At 37.1% G+C, this 21,182-nt stretch overlaps 1 protein-coding gene across 1 annotated transcript in view; it reads right to left on the reverse strand.

Moving 5' to 3' along the window:
• erbb4a (erb-b2 receptor tyrosine kinase 4a) overlaps nucleotides 1–21,182 on the reverse strand; it is a 178,077-nt gene that overhangs the window by 55,506 nt on the left and 101,389 nt on the right. Inside the window, exon 3 of the mRNA XM_079856470.1 lies at nucleotides 13,303–13,489. Coding sequence (XP_079712596.1) covers nucleotides 13,303–13,489 — 187 coding nt within the window. The remainder of the gene's footprint in view (nucleotides 1–13,302; nucleotides 13,490–21,182) is intronic.

Here is a 21,182-nt window from a genome sequence, read left to right on the forward strand (position 1 = left end):
GTGAATCAGTGTGACAAATGTGATGCATTGTCCCGATAACTGAAATAATATGCAAGAATTTTTTTTTTTTTTTTTTTTTTTTTTTAAATAACAGCTGTTAAAACTTTCTAAAAGATTGCTTTGCTTTGTTTTTGTTTTGTTTTCGACTGACAGCTCAGGATCTCCCAGAGTTAAAAACTGCAAATAAATCATAGGCCATAAATCAAAAGATACGACATGTGGAGTTCATTATGGAAAATCGATCTATCTACAGTATGTAAAATGAGCATATTGGGCCTGTAGTTTATATATATATATATATATATATATATATATATATATATATATATATATATATATATATATATATATATATATATATATACATACATACATATATATGTTTCAGATAGTAATACTATAGTACTTAGAAATACTGTTCAAAATATCAGGATCAGTAAGATTTTTATATTTTATATTTTTTACATTTTAAAATGTAATTTATTTCTGATGGCAAAGCTGAATTTTCAGCATCATTACTCCAGTCTTCAGCTTCACTTAATCCTTCAGAAATCATTCTAATATGATGACTTGCTGCTCAAGAAACATTTTGTTCAAGAAAAGCAACCTTTAGAACAGTGGCATGGATCGCACTAGGGGCCTCAAGATTAAAGAGTATTTAAAAGTGTTTAAATTAATAAATTATTAAATTAATAAATAGGTTATTTTAAAATATGAATAATAATTTAACTCTAATTAGGTTATTTAATATATATTATAGAAAATATTTCATATAATACAAAAATAATTTGAGTTTTTTATTTTTCCCTCTCAATAACTTGTTTTGATTGAAGAGCATAGTTACTGAAACTTCTGAAATCACAAAAGGAATCATGGTTAATTAAATACAATAATTTAATATATCAAAACCTCAGTTTCTTTCAATAATAAAAAAAAGTTTGATAGCAGCTTTGTCATAATTACAGCAGAAATACTGGAAATAGTCTATATCAGGGAGCCTTCGAATATTGTCTTGGACAACTGGGGGCCTTTGAGTCAAACACATTAGCCGCTTTTCCACCATCGGGCCAAACCGTTCTCATTGCTTAACTGTACCATTCCCTGCCGATCCGGCCCAGCCAGTACGGATATGGTTTTCATTTTCCATGTGGGGCTGATAACGGCCACTCTTTGGAATGTAATACAAATGCGTCAATGTGTATAGCTACCGCATTATGGAGGATGATCAGATATTTATTTAAATTGTATAATCAACTTGTGTTTATTTTGCTCAAATAGCACGGCTGGCCTCGCCTGGAAATCCAGACCTAAATCTGAAAGATTAATGGTCTGGCGTCGACTTATGAAAATCGGCCAGCTCGAGGGGCGGCACAAAGCGTGCATTTGAAAATCTCGCTGCACGCAATTGGATAACTACGACCAATCACAACAATAAACCCCAGCTACCAGCGGAGCTAACCTTATTAGACATTCTCTGATTATACTCTTACTGTATCCGGTCGGCAAAACAGCAAAAAACGCCCTTCTTGCAAAGGAACGATTCGAGCGGCGTCTTCTGTTCCTGTTTTAGATAAAAAGCCAAGTCTAACTCGTTCATTGCAGCAGCCAAAGCCGTTTCAAACAACTGGTATTCATCCATAGCCATCTTGCAATGTTTACTAATGACTTTGACATCACAGCGCTGTCGTCATCTCGCCTCTGGCCCGCCTATATCAGATAACCCGATGTGATTGGTGCAGCTCAGATCGAGGGGCATATTTAATGAGCATTATTATTCGACACCAGAGTAACTCGCTGAGCAAATTCAACTTGTGCTCTCGCGAGAACTCTGGAATACCAGGGTACGGCTGGACATGCAACTACAGAGAAACTGGTAGCCAGGCAACAGACAAGTGACCAATCCTGAGTGGCGACCAGCACCGTTCTGGGGTGTGTTTCCCAAAGCCAACTATGGTCGCAAGTTCCGTCATTCCCAATAGAGTTCAATGGAAATAGCGCTTAGCCAAATGAATGCCAACAGAGAATGGTTTGTAATCATGCTGTGCCAAACCAAACTCAAATGCAAATATAACAGGAACCGTTGCTTACCCTCCTTAGAACCATTCGGCCCGATGGTGGGAAAGCGGCTATTGAGAATCGCTGCTTTAGAGGGCTTGACTGACTTGCCAATATCATCGAGTCACTTTGCAACTCCTTATTACATTTCCCTAACATCCACAGAGCCTGAAATGGTTGCTGAAGAAAACACGTCCCTATTAAAATGAGAGATGTGCGGACTCACACTATTTATATAAAATAAATGCTAATGAAATTTCCAGTTCCATCTTGCTGTCGCTTAGTGCCACTTCCACTAATATCCTCTTCAGACTAGCATCATGATCCACGGTCCTCCATCGCCCCAACCCTCCACCCGTCCACATTCACGAAGCGTCTCATTATTCAGACACACAGGGAGGGGAGTTTGGCTTGTGGAGATAGCAGAGCGTCTCAGAAATCACACCCAACAGCAGGGTCTCAGGAGGGCAGGCTGGGAGGGTTGGTGGAGCGGTGATACGACTGCCATCTTGCAGACCATTCTGAAAGACCAAGCTCGCAGGTGCACCTTACATTTCTCACCTATTCTTTTCATGTTTGGTGAAAGGTGGATTTTTTTCTACCTGCAGGTACCTTTGAAGTCAGGTCCATAGAAAAAGATCAACTGAAATACTAACATTACAGCTTTCCAGCGAACTGTATACTGATAATGAATGCGGGACATGAGGCGGCTTGCTTTATCCATTACACTACAAAGAGTTTGATAGAATGAATGCCATCTCGATTACGGAGACCCTGAAGAGTTCAAAGCAAACTGACTTACACTTACAATGCAGGGATTTAGTCTCACAGTATCCAATAAGTAATTTCTCAATGTCAAACCACTAACACACAAACCCCTTTGGTAAAACTAACTGGCAACCTCTTGGAATATGCAATTAGCTCTTGTCACAGTAGATTACATTACATTAGGAAGCACTGCAATATGCAAATGTTTTTCCTCTGTGAATTAATACACAACTGCACTAGGTTGTGGCAATTTTGCATATAATCTTAGGCCACAAAAAGGGTTTTGTTTAGACCAGTCATAGTCATCACTACAAAGTAATTCCAAATCTAGCATAGAGTCACAACAGTCTTTTTATTTATTTATTTTTCTGAATGAAATTAATACTTTTATTTGGCAAGGATGCATTAAATTGGTCTAAATTGACAGTAAAGACATTTATAATGTCAAAAACTTTTTCTGTTTCAAAATATGCTGTGCTTTCTACAACCCCAAATCAGAAAAAGTTTGGACACTGTACAAATTGTGAATAAAAACAGAATGCAATGATGTGGAAGTTTCAAATTTCAATATTTTATTCAAAATACAACATAGATGACATATCAAATGTTTAAACTGAGAAAATGTATAATTTTAAGGGAAAAATAAGTTGATTTTAAATTTCATGGCATCAACACATCTCAAAAAAGTTGGGACATGGCCATGTTTACCAATGTGTGGCATCCCCTCTTCTTTTTATAACAGTCTGCAAACGTCTGGGGACTGAGGAGACAAGTTGCTCAAGTTTAGGAATAGGAATGTTGTCTCATTCTTGTCTAATACATTGCTCAACTGTCTTAGGTCTTCTTTGTTGCATCTTCCTCTTTATGATGCACCAAATGTTTTCTATGGGTGAAAGATCTGGACTGCAGGCTGGCCATTTCAGTACCCGGATCCTTCTTCTACGCAGCCATGATATTGTAATTGATGCAGTATATGATCTGGCATTGTCATGTTGGAAAATGCAAGGTCTTCCCTGAAAGAGACGACGTCTGGATGGGAGCATATGTTGTTCTAGAACTTGGATATACCTTTCAGCATTGATGGTTCCTTTCCAGATGTGTAAGCTGCCCATGCCACACGCACTCATGCAACCCCATACCATCAGAGATGCAGGCTTCTGAACTGAGCGCTGATAACAACTTGGGTTGTCCTTGTCCTCTTTAGTCTGGATGATATGGCGTCCCAGTTTTCCAAAAAGAACTTCAAATTTTGATTCGTCTGACCACAGATCAGTTTTCTACTTTGCCACAGTCCATTTTTAATGAGCCTTGGCCCAGAGAAAACGCCTGCGCTTCTAGATCCTGTTTAGATATGGCTTCTTTTTTGACCTATAAAGTTTTAGCTGGTAACGGCGAATGGCACGGTGGATTGTGTTCACCGACAATGTTTTCTGGAAGTATTCCTGAGCCCATGTTGTGATTTCCATTACAGTATCATTCCTGTATGTGATGCAGTGCCGTCTAAGTGCCCGAAGATCACGGGCATCCAGTATGGTTTTCCGGCCTTGACCCTTACGCACAGAGATTGTTCCAGATTCTCTGAATCTTTGATTGATATTATGCACTGTAGATGATGATAACTTCAAACTCTTTGCAATTTTTCTCTGAGAAACTCCTTTCTGATATTGCTCCACTATTTTTCGCCACAGCATTGGGGGAATTGGTGATCCTCTGCCCATCTTGACTTCTGAGAGACACTGCCACTCTGAGAGGCTCTTTTTATACCCAATCATGTTGCCAATGGACCTAATAAGTTGCAAATTGGTCCTCCAGCTGTTCCTTATATGTACATTTAACTTTTCCAGCCTCTTATTGCTACCTGTCCCAACTTTTTTGGAATGTGTAGCTCTCATGAAATCCAAAATGAGCCAATATTTGGCATGACATTTCAAAATGTCTCACTTTCAATATTTGATATGTTATCTATATTCTATTGTGAATAAAATATAAGTTTATGAGATTTGTAAATTATTCCATTCCTTTTTTACTCACAATTTGTACAGTGTCCCAACTTTTTTCTGATTTGGGGTTGTATTATTTTATCTTCATTTCTATTCAACAAAGAATCCTGGAAAAAAATGTATCATGGTTTCCACACAAGCATTAATAATATGAAATATTTCTTGAGCAGAAAACTGAAATACGTGAACTGAAATACAGATAATACACACACTTCTTGTGGCTTTCTATTTTACTTGTTAAAGCTACACTGTGTAATTTTTGAAGTTGATTCTTAGCAAAAAACACTTTGTTCTTTCAAAATGATATGTGTTCATTAATGTGTAATTACTTCTACCAACTAATCAAGTATTCTCATGAGCGTAGAATCTGCCATTTAGAATACATATGAGCGAGTCGCTCGAATGGCGGCAGCCATGTTGCGCCTCCATCTTGAAAATACATTAGCCAAAGAGGGACATACCTGGAAATTCGAGCTTCGCCTTTCACGTTTTTACACTCAGTGGCACCGTGACGAACGCAAGGGGGAGATTACTCGCGACTGCCGGCAGATTTGAAATAATACGGCCACCGTAGGAGTTAAAACGCCCTCGGAATGGGAGGGGCTAGAAAGTAATATTCAGTTGGTAGTCATAAACAATTTCACAGATGGGAGAAAATCCTACACAGTGTAGCTTTAAGGGTTTCAAATGTGTATCTGAGATGCAAAACTTGCAAGCTTAGGGGCCATTTACATGACACCGTTTTCAACCAAAAAAAAAAAAACCGGAAAACTTTGTATGTGTTTTGGCCAATCATTTACATGACACTGGCGTTTTGGGGGCCTGAAAACGCAAACTTTTGAGAACGGGTTTCAAAATGAAAGTTTTTGAAAACGACACCGTTATTCTCTGTGTAAACTACAAAATGTTGCAAATACCCAAACAACCCCTCAAAAAAATGACAATTTCTCACAATTGCATCTTCCCTTGACAAACACACTCAACTGCTGATGCCAAAAAGGCTTAATAATAACAGACCTCAGATTTTTTCATAAACTTCACCAATTATGTTTGACATTAAATGCTCTGACTGCACCCCACAGGGACGATGAGCTAAATAGTTAATGGTGGAACTTTGCGTTGATTATAACAGGAACAAGGAAGGTCGCTGAGAGAAGGAACACCCACAACGCAATTTGCCACCAGAATTGAGTGAGGAGATCTCTTTATATCCCCACTGCAGGAAGTCCTCGGAGAGCTGTTTTAATCACATTCAGCTGCAATGAACGGGCTTTGTTTTTTGGGAGATTCAGAGGCAAACCAATTATTACCCACAAAGAGCTCTTCCTGTCCCCACTTTGTTCTTGACTGATGGTTGGAAAAACTGAATTTGCAGACATAATTTCATATTCAAGAAGTAATGCTATTACAATAAGCTTTGGAAATAAAATCAAAGTACTTATAACTATCATTCTTAAGGGTAAGAGGTGACAGCTTTAAAAAGATAATCTACATTTGCACCTTATTTCGGATTGGCACAGTAAAGCTACGGTAAGACAGCAGCTGAGGACCAAAATAAAGGCAATTGGTTTTAGATTTTCTGCTTTAAAAGAAAACAATGTGGTGTAGCAAAAGCAGCAATTAACGGGGTTTAAGCAGTTTAAGGCATTTACTGCATCTATGCTGTTGGAGTCTAGACTGACTCCAAATTGAATAAAGCTACAATGCAGAACACAATGAAATGTATGGCTGACACCATAACACATCCACGTTAAAGAATACGTAAACACACATTTTGTTGTAGATATAGATATTTTTAATAAATGACAGGTAAAAAAAAAAATGCTTACTTCAAGGCTCCACTTTATAATATTATTTTCATATTTAACTGTACTCATAAGGTGATATAACTGCAAAAACTGATAGCTCAAGTACAAATGAATTAATGAACTTTGACCAAATGTGATTGTCAAAGTTAGTGATTTTGTAATGTCTTAATTTGAATCCAAAATCAAAGCCATTGAAAATAACTATATGTGTCTTGAGCCAAGGATTCCAATTATACAAGACACTTTAGACTGTGACAAACGGTTTAGTTATTTAGTTTTTTTTTTAGTTTTTTTTTTAGCGCCCCCTATTGGGCAGTCGGCGCAAAACCTTGTCAATGTCTCCCTTTATTGAGACCAACCATCTGGCCAGGTTTCATGTCACTAGGCCTCACGGTTTGGTCTGCACAATCATCTTTGCGGCAGAATACCTTTGGCAAGCACCACTAATAATAATAAATCCTAACAATAGCACTTCACGCTTGAACCCCTAATAAAACGTAATGAATTAAACGTGACATTTTGAAGTAGACATACTGAAATAGTATTTTCTTGTAAAACGTACTCCAATAATTAGTATATGAAATGAAAATTCGTCCTATTTATTTTCTAAATCCATTTATAGATCTTCTTGTGAACGAGTGTAAACGGAAAAAAATAATAATTGTGAATGGGAAAAAACCTCACAATTTTTAATCAAGATGCCATAAATACATTTTCTGGACAATAGACTTCCCTCTGGGGACAAATGCAGGACTTCACATGTAGTGCAGTTAAGCTCACACCTCAAAATCTATTCAATATCCGAGGCATAGAACCACGTCCCCATCCTATATTTTTTCTTTTTCAATAAAAGCTGTTACAACTGAGCTATTTCCCCAATAATGTCCCTCTTTTGGAAGTGGTGCAAATTAAATGAATGTACTGAAATGGCACCCACTTTACACGGCATAAAGTCACAGTTGACACTGCATGAGTGACCTTGAAAACAACAGAACGATAAATCTGAGCAGCTCCTCTTAAGTGCAAAACATGAAACTTGTCCGCAAAGAAGCTGAACAATACATGGGCCCAGCTGGATCAAAAACGTCCACAGAACGAGGCCCAAGCTTGGGTTCACGGACAGAAGCTCAGAAGCAAGAAAGCATTCACTAACTGAGCAGCCAAGGCTGTGGAGGAGAGCAGAGGACTGGACGTACTATAGCCCGAGAGGCTCTGTGGGGGTGGGTGGCGAGCATGCTTCACATCAAGGCTACTGCATTAATACACCGCCGGGAATGTGCACAGGCATACATATGAGGGCACAAAGTGATAGGTTGCATGGAGATTTGTGTAACATAATGAATAAATTAGGCAAGGTAGAATTGTGGAGTCAGCAGACATGGCGTAGACTCAATGGCAGAGCTTTAGTGAATAACTCAATAGGATTCAATGTACTATAAAACGGACAAATAAAAACACAGCTGTGATTTCTTATCTAAATTGTTCTGTATATGTCCTATAAGCTGCGACATTCGCATGCACACTGTCTAAGATTTCAGAGTTATAAATAATAGTCGTTTATTGTTAAATCCAACTAAAATCAACAGTTTGTAAAGATTTCAATTTAATGATTTATATAAAGACCACCGAAACATGTTCTACTGATATTCTAAAAAGTGAATAAATAAAACTTCTAAAATTAAATTAGCAGTCTAACTCTGTACCAAAAAAAAAAAAAAAAAAAATTATATATATATCTGGGGTTTCAAATGTATTATTTACCAACCTATTTTTAAGATAAAATTGAATAAAATGGTAAAGAAGCATGTTTATTTACATGCAAAACAAGTATGTTATTACAGATAAAACAAGGTTTAGGCAAAATACTCTGACCAGAGTTTAGGCATTTGGGATGCCTGTGGGGATTGGGATTGTGACTGATTTTCTGTGGAGTCTATTTGCAGTAAGTGTTTAATGCATAGTTTTCCTAGCACTGTTCCATGTTTTAATATGGCAATTTGTCATTATTATAAAGAAAAAATGGCTATTGGAAATGATGGAATTATGAATGATTATGCATTGCACATTCATTGTAATATTGCCTTCTGATGCATTTGAATATGACAAAAGCATTGCTATATATATATATATATATATATATATATATATATATATATATATATATATATATATATATGCCCTTTTCATTTAAAGGGTTAGTTCACCCAAAAATGAAAATTCTGTCAGTAATTACTCACCCTCATGTTGTTCCAACCATGTAAGTCTTTCGTTCATCTTCGGAACACAAATTAAGATATTTTTGATGAAATCTGACAGAATTTTGACTCCTCCATAGGCTTCCAGTGTGACCGAAACTCACCGGCCCAGAATAGTTATTAAAACATCGTTAAAATAGTCCAAGTGACTACAGTGGCACTACATTAAGTTTATCATGCGACGACAATACTTTTTGTGCGGAAAAACAACACAAATAACGACTTTATCCAACTATTAGTGTTCCTCAATGTGGGCCTCTGACGAGAGTTCACGGGAGCGCCAGGACGCATGCGCGAGAACTGAGCTTACGGCGTTCTTCTTCTACTACTACTTGTTACTGACTGCTCACTCCTTGGGAGTATTTAAGCTCAGTTCTCGCGCATGCGTCCTGGCGCTCCCGTGAACTCTCGTCAGAGGCCCACATTGAGGAACACTAATAGTTGGATAAAGTCGTTATTTTTGTTGTTTTTCCGCACAAAAAGTATTGTCGTCGCATGATAAACTTAATGTAGTGCCACTGTAGTTACTTGGACTATTTTAACGATGTTTTAATAACTATTCTGGGCCGGTGAGTTTCGGTCACACTGGAAGCCTATGGAGGAGTCAAAATTCTGTCAGATTTCATCAAAAATATCTTAATTTGTGTTCCGAAGATGAACGAAAGACTTACATGGTTGGAACAACATGAGGGTGAGTAATTACTGACAGAATTTTCATTTTTGGGTGAACTAACCCTTTAAGATGAATCAGCTGAGTAATGCTTTTTAATGTGTATGCATACTGCATAATGGTCTAATTGCTTTGCACAGTCCACACTGAGACTTATTGTCGTGTTGCTGGAGTGTGTTCTAAGATGGCATTCACTATAGAATGCACTGTATATGAACAACAGACTTGTTCATGAGATTGTCTAATGTAAGCCTTGATTTTCAAGCAACTGCACAAGTGCTTGTGATGGGTTGAGTATTCAATATATGGTATTATTCAATAACATTTGGCCAGATGCGGTGAAAGAAATATTTAGATAAAGGGATCTGCCCACTCAATTATTGAACTGATTCCCGACAGCATGTTGCATGAAGTTCTATCATCTGAGATTCTAAAAGGGTTGATGAAACTACCCTTCATGCAGCTGTGTTATAGCAGAGGACATCTATGAGAACATATGATTGAAGGACCACAGAAAATAAGGTTACAGCCATTATTGTATCAGAAGTTTCTTATGAAAGCTATTGATCATGCTGCAGAGCTGTGTAGAGGAACCATGAGAGCACATGGGTGTAATCAAAGGAGCCATTCATCATCAACGTGCTGAATATCTCAAGGGGCTGAAGAACAGCTTTCATCTCCTAGAACTAATATTGAAAATTGCAGAAACATGGCTACCATTGCCTTGAGAATCAGACTTTACCAGCATCGCTGGAGGAATAGAGAAATTCAATGCTAAAAAAAAAATGATTCAAAGACTTTAGCAAGGAATTCAAAAGATGATGGTTACCGCAAATGTGCAGCGCTTCCCATCACTGAGCACAGCCTACTTTTCACAGTTGCATTTTCTTGCTTGCAATAGAGGTTATGATTTACAGCATTGTGTTTTATGAAGGTCTCTGTTGCAGTATCATAAATAGTGTGAAACTTTCTGCAACACTGGCCTGGAACATTTCATCCATTGTGTGAAGCTTTGCAATCTCTTGTATTGTAGAGAATAAAAGTTATTCTGGTTGTAGTGCACATTTCTGACTGATATGCTGAGGTTGTTAACAGTCAATAACTAATTTAAATGAATGCTTTCAAAAAACATCAGCATCAGTGTTAAATATATAATATAGACTTGTCTTTATGATTCTAAAAATGGGCAAAACTAGTCTTCCCACTAACGCACTTAAAATCTATGCATTCTGGGGAGTTTCAAAGCAGAAAGCTTGTATATTAAAAAATGCTTGCAATAATTCTTGTAGAAAAAAAGTGTGATTCAGCTGTAAAAGTTTTAGTGGCTACTTTTTTAGGCACCATTGACTGACATAATGGGTGTAGATATTTCTTTATAAATGTCCTTTTATGCATATCGTATGAAAGGTTTCAGGTTTGCTGGATTTTCATGGGCATGACAGTTGATTTAATATAATTTTCCATTCTGCCGCACTCTATCAAAGAAAAATAACCAGCTAAGACCATCATAGGCTGGTTTAAGTGAGTTTTTGCCGTAGGTAAAAATTTTTTTATTCATTTTCGATATTTTGAAGAATATGGTTAACCTAACAATTAATGGACCCCATCGATTTCCATAATCTGCATGGGGGTGAAATACTATGGAAGTCAATGGTGCCCATCAACTGTTCGGTTACAAACATTCTTCAAAATATCTTTCGTGTTCAGCAGAAGAAAGAAAAACCATACAGGTTTGGAACAACTTGAGGATGAGTAAATGATGACAGAATTTTCATTTTTGAGTGAACTATCCCTTTAAGATGATATGGCTTAACATTCAGTCAAGTAATTACTAAGCTGCACAAAAATATGATTAATGTGCTAATCAGATGTTCTTCATAAGTCAATTCAATGCCAATGAATACAGCATGTCATTGCCGAGTTCATGTTTTATTCTCATGTTTCTCATGTACTGTAAGCCAGACAAAATCTTTCTTGTGGCAGTAAATCTGCTGTGTGGCTTCTTTTCAAAGACATGCCCTGTAACCCCATTCATTTAAAGATGCCATCTGACACCTCATCACAACAGAGAGAGTAACAATAAAAGGAAAAACATATCTTTGAGGAAACAAATAAAAGTAAAGACAAGAATGCAGTGGCGCACCCATACTGTCAGCGCTCTATTCATCCTCATACCGAGATATCGTTTAATCAGCCATTAAAATGAAAAAGCCATATTTGAGATTAATAATACATGGTTACGCAAGATGCCTGCTGGGCATGTCTTAACTTTCTGCCCCTCACCTACTGCGACCTCGTACCACCAGCTGAACTCCTCTGGGCTTCTAGAAGTCAGACAACCGTTATCACGCCTCTGGCTATTTTGCTTTGAGGCGCCGACGACTTCCTCTATTTGTCTGTTGGCTGTTTGACCCCTTGATCTGATTCTTTTTCTCTCCATATCTTTATGCATCCGAAAGGGGATCTGGAAATATTGTTCTAAGATGAGTTTCTATTTCACATGGTATAAGATGTAAACGAAAGTCTCCCTATGGGGCAACCAAGCAAGGCTGAAGAAAAAGAAAGAAAAAAAAGCTAGATGCAATCTGTAAAACATGTTCAAATGATACACATAATACGCTGATAAGATAAAAAGCAGTCACATAATGAAGAGTGACTAATTTATATGAGAGACGTCTTCTGATGTACATGATTATCATAGCTCCTGCACTGCACAGCATGAAAGACATTATTAGTGCCAATCTTATCTAACGTGTTCACATACACCAGTCCCTGCTATGCTGTTTTCCACTAAGACCTCGACTTACACAGACATCAGTTAGACATCAAAACATTACAAAAATAGACTGGAGTATAATTACTAGCATGTAAATAAAGTTCTGCACTAACAGACAAATTATAATTTGTAAAAAGAATTAACAACAAGTGTTCATTATCTTTGATCCAGTAATTACTGTTTAAAAGTTTGGGGTTAGCAACATTTTTTAAAATGTTCAAAAATCAATTGTGAAATATAACTACAAATTAAAATGTTCTATTTAAATATATTTTTAAATGTAATTTATTCCTGTGATGCAAAGCTGAATTTCTTCAGTATCACATGATCCTTCAGAAATCATTCTAATATGCTGATTTGCTGTTCAAGAAACATTTATTATTATCATCAATGTTGAAAACAGTTGTGCTGCTTAATATTGTTGTGGAAACTGTGATTTTTTTCAGGATTCTTTGATGAATAGAAAGTTCAAAAGAACAGCATTTATTTGAAATAGAAATCTTTTGTGATATTATAAATGTCTTTTGATCAATTCCATTTATATTTGCTGAATAAAAGTATAGTTGTTGTTTTGTTTTGTTTGTCAGCCGAAAAGAAATCTTACTGGCTCCAAATGTTTGAATGGTAAAGTACTGTATGTTAACAGAAAAAAAGTACATTATCTAGAAAACATTTTAAGTTCTTCAAGTTTTAAACTAACTTAAAAAATCCAGTTTTATTCCAACAAAGAATGTGTGCTAAACAAAAATTCTGCTTTTTTTTTTTTTTTTTTTTTACTGCTAAACCATCTCAAATGCACATTTCAGACGGATGTTTTGGGGAAATGTTGTCAGGGTAGAATCTTACAGAACTTTTGAAGTAAGACATGTATCTTCTTTTACAAAGATTTTGACATAAAAACCAACAAAAGTCAAGAAAATAGTTTTAAACTGCAGTTACAATAACTGAATTAACATTTTGTAGAATATACCTGTCAGGTTCTTGAGGCCGAGTTGTCTAAGGCCGAAGTAGGCATCTCGTCTGTAGTTGAGAAAGATGGCCAGAGCGTAGCGTCCTTCATACAGTTTAGTGCCACGGATGATCCGCAGGTTCTCCAGAGGAAGATAGTCAAACTGGTTCAGAGCCACCAACACGTAACCCGTCACCTCCCGGATAGACTGCGGAGATACAAAGAAATGAAGAAACTTAAGCATACAACTTAAATGCACATATTTGACATTTCTCAGGCGAATCCCATGAGCTGTTTTCTTTTGGTGTTTCAAAGATGTAGTTTGTCCTTTAGTCAAGGCTTTACCAAAACTTCATCATCGAGTCTATTAGTCGACTAACGAGACAGCCTTGATATAATTTGAAGAGATAATGGCCCAAGAGAGCGCTGGACCCTCCTTCTCCACACCCACATCAATCATGTTGACATCCAATCACTGTTTCACACTGCGTATCATTAGCAGGCACAGAGGACAGGTCTATTTCATGCAGAAGAAGTGAATGTGATATAGCCGTTCTGATCGGACACACACATACTGCTGGTGTAGCCACGGAAATCCATCTGAAGAGCTGACCAAGCACACGGTGACAGCTGTCACCTGCCAGTCACGCGCACTGGAAGGCCACACAAGAACACACTGCTAGAGATCATTATTATGTCAAACTTCAAACAGGACCTAAAGGACCAGATTTACTAGACAGGGCAAATTAGCGTGAAGATGCAATCCCATAAAAGCGCTGATGCAAGTGTAAAGTTCTGCGCGTGATCTACTGATGACATGCAAATTTAAGAACACGGACGCAGCCGGATCATTTCCATAATCACCAATCCAATCTACCAAGACAAGTGCAAAATAGCGTCTGGTTTAAGTCGTGCTTTTTTTGGGTGGTAAATAATGACGCAAATGCTAGTAAAAAAACCTTAGTAAATCACCTTGCATGATTCATTTAAAGGAACACGCCAACTTTTTGGGACTTTAGCTTATTCACCGTATCCCCCAGAGTTAGATAAGTCCATACATACCCTTCTCATCTCCGTGCGTGCCGTAACTCTGTCTGACGCACCCACTGTTAGCCTAGCTTAGCACAAAGACTGGAGGTAAATGGCTCCAGCTAGCATACTGCTCCCAATAAGTGACAAAATAATGCCAACATTTTCCTATTTACATGTTGTGATTTGTATAGTCACAGAGTGTACAAATAACAAGGTCACACTGAGACACAGCCATCTTCTAACCATATTGGGAACTGTATTCTCAGGAGGCGAAGCACTGCTACTTGGGTGGAGCAAACATGAAAGTGTCTTGAGCTTGTGGTCACCACAGACCTTATTTCAGCCATTTAACCAAAATCCCATTAAAAAAATGGCTTTGAATTTGGTACGATGGAACCGGAAGTGCTAAAATGCTAACTCGTTTCCGCGTTTTGGCCTACAAAGTGATTTCATACCTGCACTACTGTAATTGTCGTCAGCAGTTTCTGTTACCTAGCAACAAACCAACAATCCTCCAAAACACTGGGCTACAGGACACGGGCAGAATTTCTAATTTGGTTCTAATTGACTTTATTTATTTAAAGGATTACTTTGCTTTTAGCAAACTTCCCAAATAACATTGTTTACTTTGACATTAATTTGTTTTCTTGCCCTTTTGGTATTAAAAATTCACTGGATCAGTGCCTTAGCTGCCAAGAAATAATAAAAAGAAAATCTTGCTTTTGTCTTTTTAATAGACTTTCCTAAGAACACAGGCTAATTCAATTGCAATTACAGTTCTGCGCCGCAATTCATAATTGATTCAAGCCAATTTAGCAAGCAGTAAACAATACACAATTTATTGCTAAATGAGGTTTAAGCTGGTTAATGTGCCTGTGAAGGCTTTTCTCTTTTAAAACGGAGCTTGGGATAACTCTGAATAATGTCAGATCACAGTAACATGTTAACAAACAGCTCTTTTGCTAAATGTTATGCATAAACACAGCAGCTGTGAGTATTTTTTTCATACAGAAAGTTCATTTTGGTGGGTCTGGGACAGCTAATATATTCAGACACTCACAAATACACACCCACACACACACACACATATTCTTGTCTTCAATGATAACAATAACAACACAATTGACAAGTACCACAGAGACACTAAAGTTTGAACTATCAACTGTGGTAAATTTTCATTATGAACAGAGGCAAAATATGAAGAAAAGTTGTTGCAAGTGGGTGAAAGATTACAAAACGGTACTATTTGATATAATAATATTTTGATATAATGAGGTTTTGGTGTTGCTTTACATTAAAATAATATTGTACATCGTACATGTCCTGCCTGGATTGAGGGTCATCATGCTCGTAACACAGCATGGCAATCATTGCCGTATGTTTAAGAGATCTGGACATGCTCTGAGATGGGGAAAAGTATTCACTATTATAACTGTTCCCTTCACATACTAGAATGACTTTATTGTCAATGCAGTTCCCAGGAGAAAAGTCACATATAAAGCGCAGTAAATGTTAATGCAGTGATCTATAAAGTACACACACACACACACTATGACTATATGAATACTGATTTTCAAAGTATGACATTGGACAGCCTGTGATCCATCACAAATCTACAAGCTTCAAATAGGAATAGATTTCTTTATTTATAAGTGTGGTCAAATAATTACATTTAGGGATGTGCACGAGTGTTCGGAAGTGACAGTAACTATGTTTCCACCCATTGTTTTGAATTTAGCTTATGCGCAAAATTTTAATATTGGATAAAACATTTGCGAATAAAGCAGCGCCTCCATCCCATGTGTTCAAGAGAACAAAATCGACACTTCCTGGAAACATTGGAGCAAAATATCTGTAATACGGAAGTTGCTGCAATTAGGAAAGCCACTGTGGCTCTTTTTTCCTACATCATAAATGACGCTGTCATGTTATCTTCCTTTTAGGTGCCTGATGTTTGGAAATGCAATCATATGAGACAGTTCTGGGAGAGAATTAAAACAATTAATTTGGCTCAGGCATTTTAGAATGATCAAACCAAATGTTGAGGTGCCGTGCGATGCGATCGTTCTGCTAGTTAGTCCAGTTATTCAATCACATCGACACTTCATGCAAAGTCACATGACTTTTTTGTTGCACATCGAGGGGTTTATTCTGTAAACGTGTTTTCATCGTAGTTTTTGCGCATGTCTTTATCCGTCTCAGTTGAGCGCATTCGCATTTTTTAAAATTTATACCCATCATGGCGTTTCTGTCCAAAATACGCATTAAAAATAAGTGGATAGAAACATAGCTAGTGATGACTGACATTGAAAACGATGATCGTGTCATTATTAACTGCAATTGTTTTATCAAAAAAAATCATATATTCCTTTTTGATGTGTCTTTGTCAAAAAACTTTGATATTATATCCCAGCCCGTTCTCATCTCAGGGTGTCATATAGCACGCAGTGTGTTTATCGTCCAATGTTTACGCGAAAATGAGTTTTTACGTCCATATGATACACAGTTTTCGCGTGCATTTGATACACACTTTATTGCGTGTAATACACATGCACCCCACACCACTAATCCTACCCAAACGTATAATACACACGCACCCCACACCACTACTAAACCTACCCTAACCAACCCATGCGTATCCTATGCACGAAAAAACTAATTTTCGCGTATACATTGCACGATAAACACACTGCATGCTATAGAGACGCATTTAGTGTGAACGGGTTGTATATCCATACAGTAATGGCATACAACTGTTCACATACTAATCCATATACAGTATACCCATATACATGTCATTTACTGTTTTATTGAATGTGAAATACAGAACACTTATTACAGAGACTTAAATTGAGTCTATAAACTCAATTAATTGATGTGATGTTCAGTTTGTTAATGATATGTATTTGTATATAGAAACTATAAAAAATCCTATAAAAAGTCATATAATAAACTTTTAAATTATTTCCAATTGCAACAAAAAAATCCCGATCTCTTTAATCTATTTTTTTTTCTTCTTCTAGACAGCGATGAGATTAAATGGAGAATTTCAATTAAGCCTCCAGCTTCCTAGAGAAAAATAAATAACCCAGTGATCTTTCAGAAGATATCTCAACAATGTCTCAAACAGTGCCTATATTTGCCAAGATATCAGATACTGCAATACAAAGATATCTCAACATTAACTTAAACATTTCCCATCAGATTCTCCCATCCAAGTGATCTAAACTGCTATCCACATTCACTGATACCTCTATACTTTGTCCACAATCATCTCATTTGTCAATAATTAGTTTTTTTCTAAGGAATTTATGAGAAACATCAAAGATATGGTTGATATTTAAATGCAAGGTACAAAAGAGCAAATTATTTGACTGAAATTTGCAATAAAAGATCTTCAGCAAACAGCAAATATTTGGAGTTCTAATGACTTTATAATCTCACTGGCTGTTTGATGTCTTGACTTGTCCTTGGTAAAAGCATGATAAAAGTCTGCTGACATCTTTATTGAGAGCATCTTTTGAGCGAGGCAGCAACAGAAGTAACAGGAGAATATTCAGAACAAACAAAACAACTCCACTTACAAGCGAGAAAGTGGCAGGAGATCTTTTTTTTTTGCGAGAGATATGAGATGGTGATTGAGGAGGGTAGTTGACAGAACCCTGCAGTGAGGAGTGGGAAGAGTTTTAGGGTCACAATCATCCATTTTTAGATGACAGAATGTGGCGAAGGCGAGGAGGCACCGTCTGTTCTGTATTCAAACCAAAGAACAACACAATATAAATGTCATCGCTATTGTTAAATGCAATCTGTTTGTTCCACTCCATGTGGCAAGCTACATGACATTGCACATATTTGCCTGAAACTAGCTCTCACTGGCAAATATTAAAAATCCATGAAGGAACACAATTTGGATGGCTAAATTAGGCAGCATTGAAGTCTCATTTTAATAAGAATGCATGTTGTAAGCAAAGTTTGGTCTTCCATAACTCAAATAATGGGACTTCCTCAAGTGCTCGGCATCTCAGACGATCATTACCTTCATTTGAATAGCAATCATGACCTTTACGAGTATCTTTTTGAAACAACAGCAAACCATCGGAGAAGAGAGTTGGCATATTGTGAATGATAAACCAGCACTGCATGATGAATCTAAATGCACTGAATTCATAGTAGAAACAATTTTTTACCAAGAAATTACTACATCGACTCTGTGCTAAAAATCAATCCGCAGGCAAGAAGCTTTCTGCAAAAAGGATTTTGTGTAATTGATTTAGAATTAATTACACTTCAGCTTTGTGAATGCCAGGGTCAATATTGTCTAATTTGACAGATTAAGATACACAGTTCAATCATCATTCATATGAATGCTGTGCATTCAATTATGTTTTTTTTTATTTTTTTTTTATCGTCAGGCCTTTTCATATAGCTCTAATAATTTTCAGGTGACTATAATTGCTGTGAGGAATTCATTTCACCTCTGAGGCCGTGTCATGACACTGGTGGATGTAATGAGAGCTAGACAGCCGTGAATAAACTGGAGGGACACACTTTCTAAAAGCTAGTACTTTCACTGTCTGAAATGGGTATATTACAGTGTGGTCATTGTTAACAAAAAAATAAATAAACTTTTTTTCTGTTAACTGAAATAAAATAAAATAAATATTAGATGAGGGCACCTATCATGCCCCTTTTCACAAGATGTAAAATTAGTCTCTGATGTCCCCAGAGTGTGTATGTGAAGTTTTAGCTCAAAATACCCAACAGATCATTTCATACAGAATGTTTAAATTGTCACTTTTTGGGGCTGAGAAAAACGTGCCGTTTTAGTGTGTATCCCTTTAAATGCAAATGAGCTGCTGCTGCCAGCACAGAGGGCGGAGCCTCGCGAGCTCACGCTCTGTCAGGACAATCTCATCTCAGAGAATGATAATATTAAAACTGAAACTCTCAGTAGCTGTGTTCATTTCGACCAGGAGTCAGACAATAATGCCCACAGAGCCAGAGAATATTTGCTGTATGGAGAAAGAACAGGTATTAGTTCAATCACATCTTAGTTTTATCCACTATTAGTGTACATAACACAAAAGATGAAGCGTCAGTTACTCCAGAAAATCACAGTAAGAGCTGAATAAACACATTAGAAGAGCGCATTAAAGTCTTATCCATAAACTTTCTCTCTCCCTTTCATTATCATCAACATACACAGCGAACTACACAAAAACACTTATTACAACTAACAGTAAACACATATATACACAGCTTTTCAGGGGGTGCTTAAAAAACTGCTAAAGTTTATATCCGTAAAACGACTGCGATGAACTGTAATAAAGTGTGCGCTCTCCCTTCCATTACTGCCGTGATCAGTAACGTTAGGCCTATCGCTGCGGAGACTGTAAGCTGGATCACGAACAGTTGGTACAGATCCATCTTTGAGTAACAACGAGAGTAAATGAAGACTGCTATGTTTAATTCTTACATCTTATAACAAAACACCTACAGCTGCTCCAGCGTCGAAACAATGGCGGACTGCATAGCTGACTCAGGGCGGGTCTATGCTAATACGGCAGTGTCCATCAACAGTCGTGGGAGGGGCCTGTGCAAAAGTACGTCCCATTCCCCCCAATCTGAGAGCGGGTTGTTCTGAGACAGTGCTTATGATTTATGGGGATTTAAAAAAAAAAAGCACTGGGTGGAATTTTATCATTATAGGGTGGGTGTGTACACACACTGCCAACACACATTTATGTTCAAACACCATGTAAAAGAGAATTTTGCATAATAGGTGCCCTTTAAAAAAAAAATACAAAATAGAAATGTTGCCTTGGCAATTAACTAAAAAAAAAAAAAAAAAAAAAAAAACTAAATTACCAAAACATAAAAATAAATAAATAACTAAATGCTAAATGAAGGGTAAATATAAATATTTATATGTGAAAAATGATAAAAGCACATTTAAACTGAAAAATGTTAACTGAAAATATGAAACTGAAAGCTAATTAAAAAAAAAATTAATAAAAATCAATAAAAACTGTAATAGTATACAAATACAACTAAAAAGAGTTTAGAAAACTAAAACTTGTGAGAAATCACAATTCTGACTTTTTTCCTTTGGTCGTAAACTGATATTAGATGTGTCATGAAATGCTCAGAGACACAAGGGTTGAAGATCCACATGCAGTCTTTATTATGAGGGCGATCCACAAACAAAAAACAGTCAAAGGTCATGCACAAACAACCAACCCAAACAATGACTGAGATAAGAGGGTGAGCTAACGAGACACAGCTGAAAACAATAATGGAAGATGAGTTCGGGCAAAGGATGATGGGAAATGAAGTCTTTGATGGAATGGCAAAAGTCTGTGATGGAGTGCCCCCTGGTGGCTCTCAAGGGCACTCCAGCTGGTGATCGAGACAAGATGCCATTCCTCAATAAAAAGTTATGACAAAGAAAGTAAGTTGAAAATATGACCACATAGGCTTGAAAATGGCCTTTATTTCATGGCATTTCAAGCATAATGAATGCTAAAGTGTATAATTAGTAGACTCTAATATGCTTACAGACTATAAATTTGTGATAGCACTTTTTATGCGAAGGTGAAGAGATGCTTAATCTAACAATGTGTTAATTTCCAATAAAAAAAGCTGTAATTACACTAATGTTAGTGAGCTCGCGGCCGCGTTGAAAATCTCTCCTCCAACAATGTTGCGGTGACAGTGCAGTGGGATAATGAGGCAGTGCTATTAGCCCACAGACACAATTACCATTTTCTCCCACAAGCCCTCTTGAACCCTTCGTCTTTCTCACTGGGCACATTATGTCAGGCTGAAGAGAGTCAGGCTGAAGTGATTTTAGAGGGTTTAGCGTT

This window comes from Squalius cephalus (genome assembly GCF_949319135.1).
Source record: "Squalius cephalus genome assembly, chromosome: 2".
NCBI classification, from domain to species: Eukaryota; Metazoa; Chordata; class Actinopteri; order Cypriniformes; family Leuciscidae; genus Squalius; species Squalius cephalus.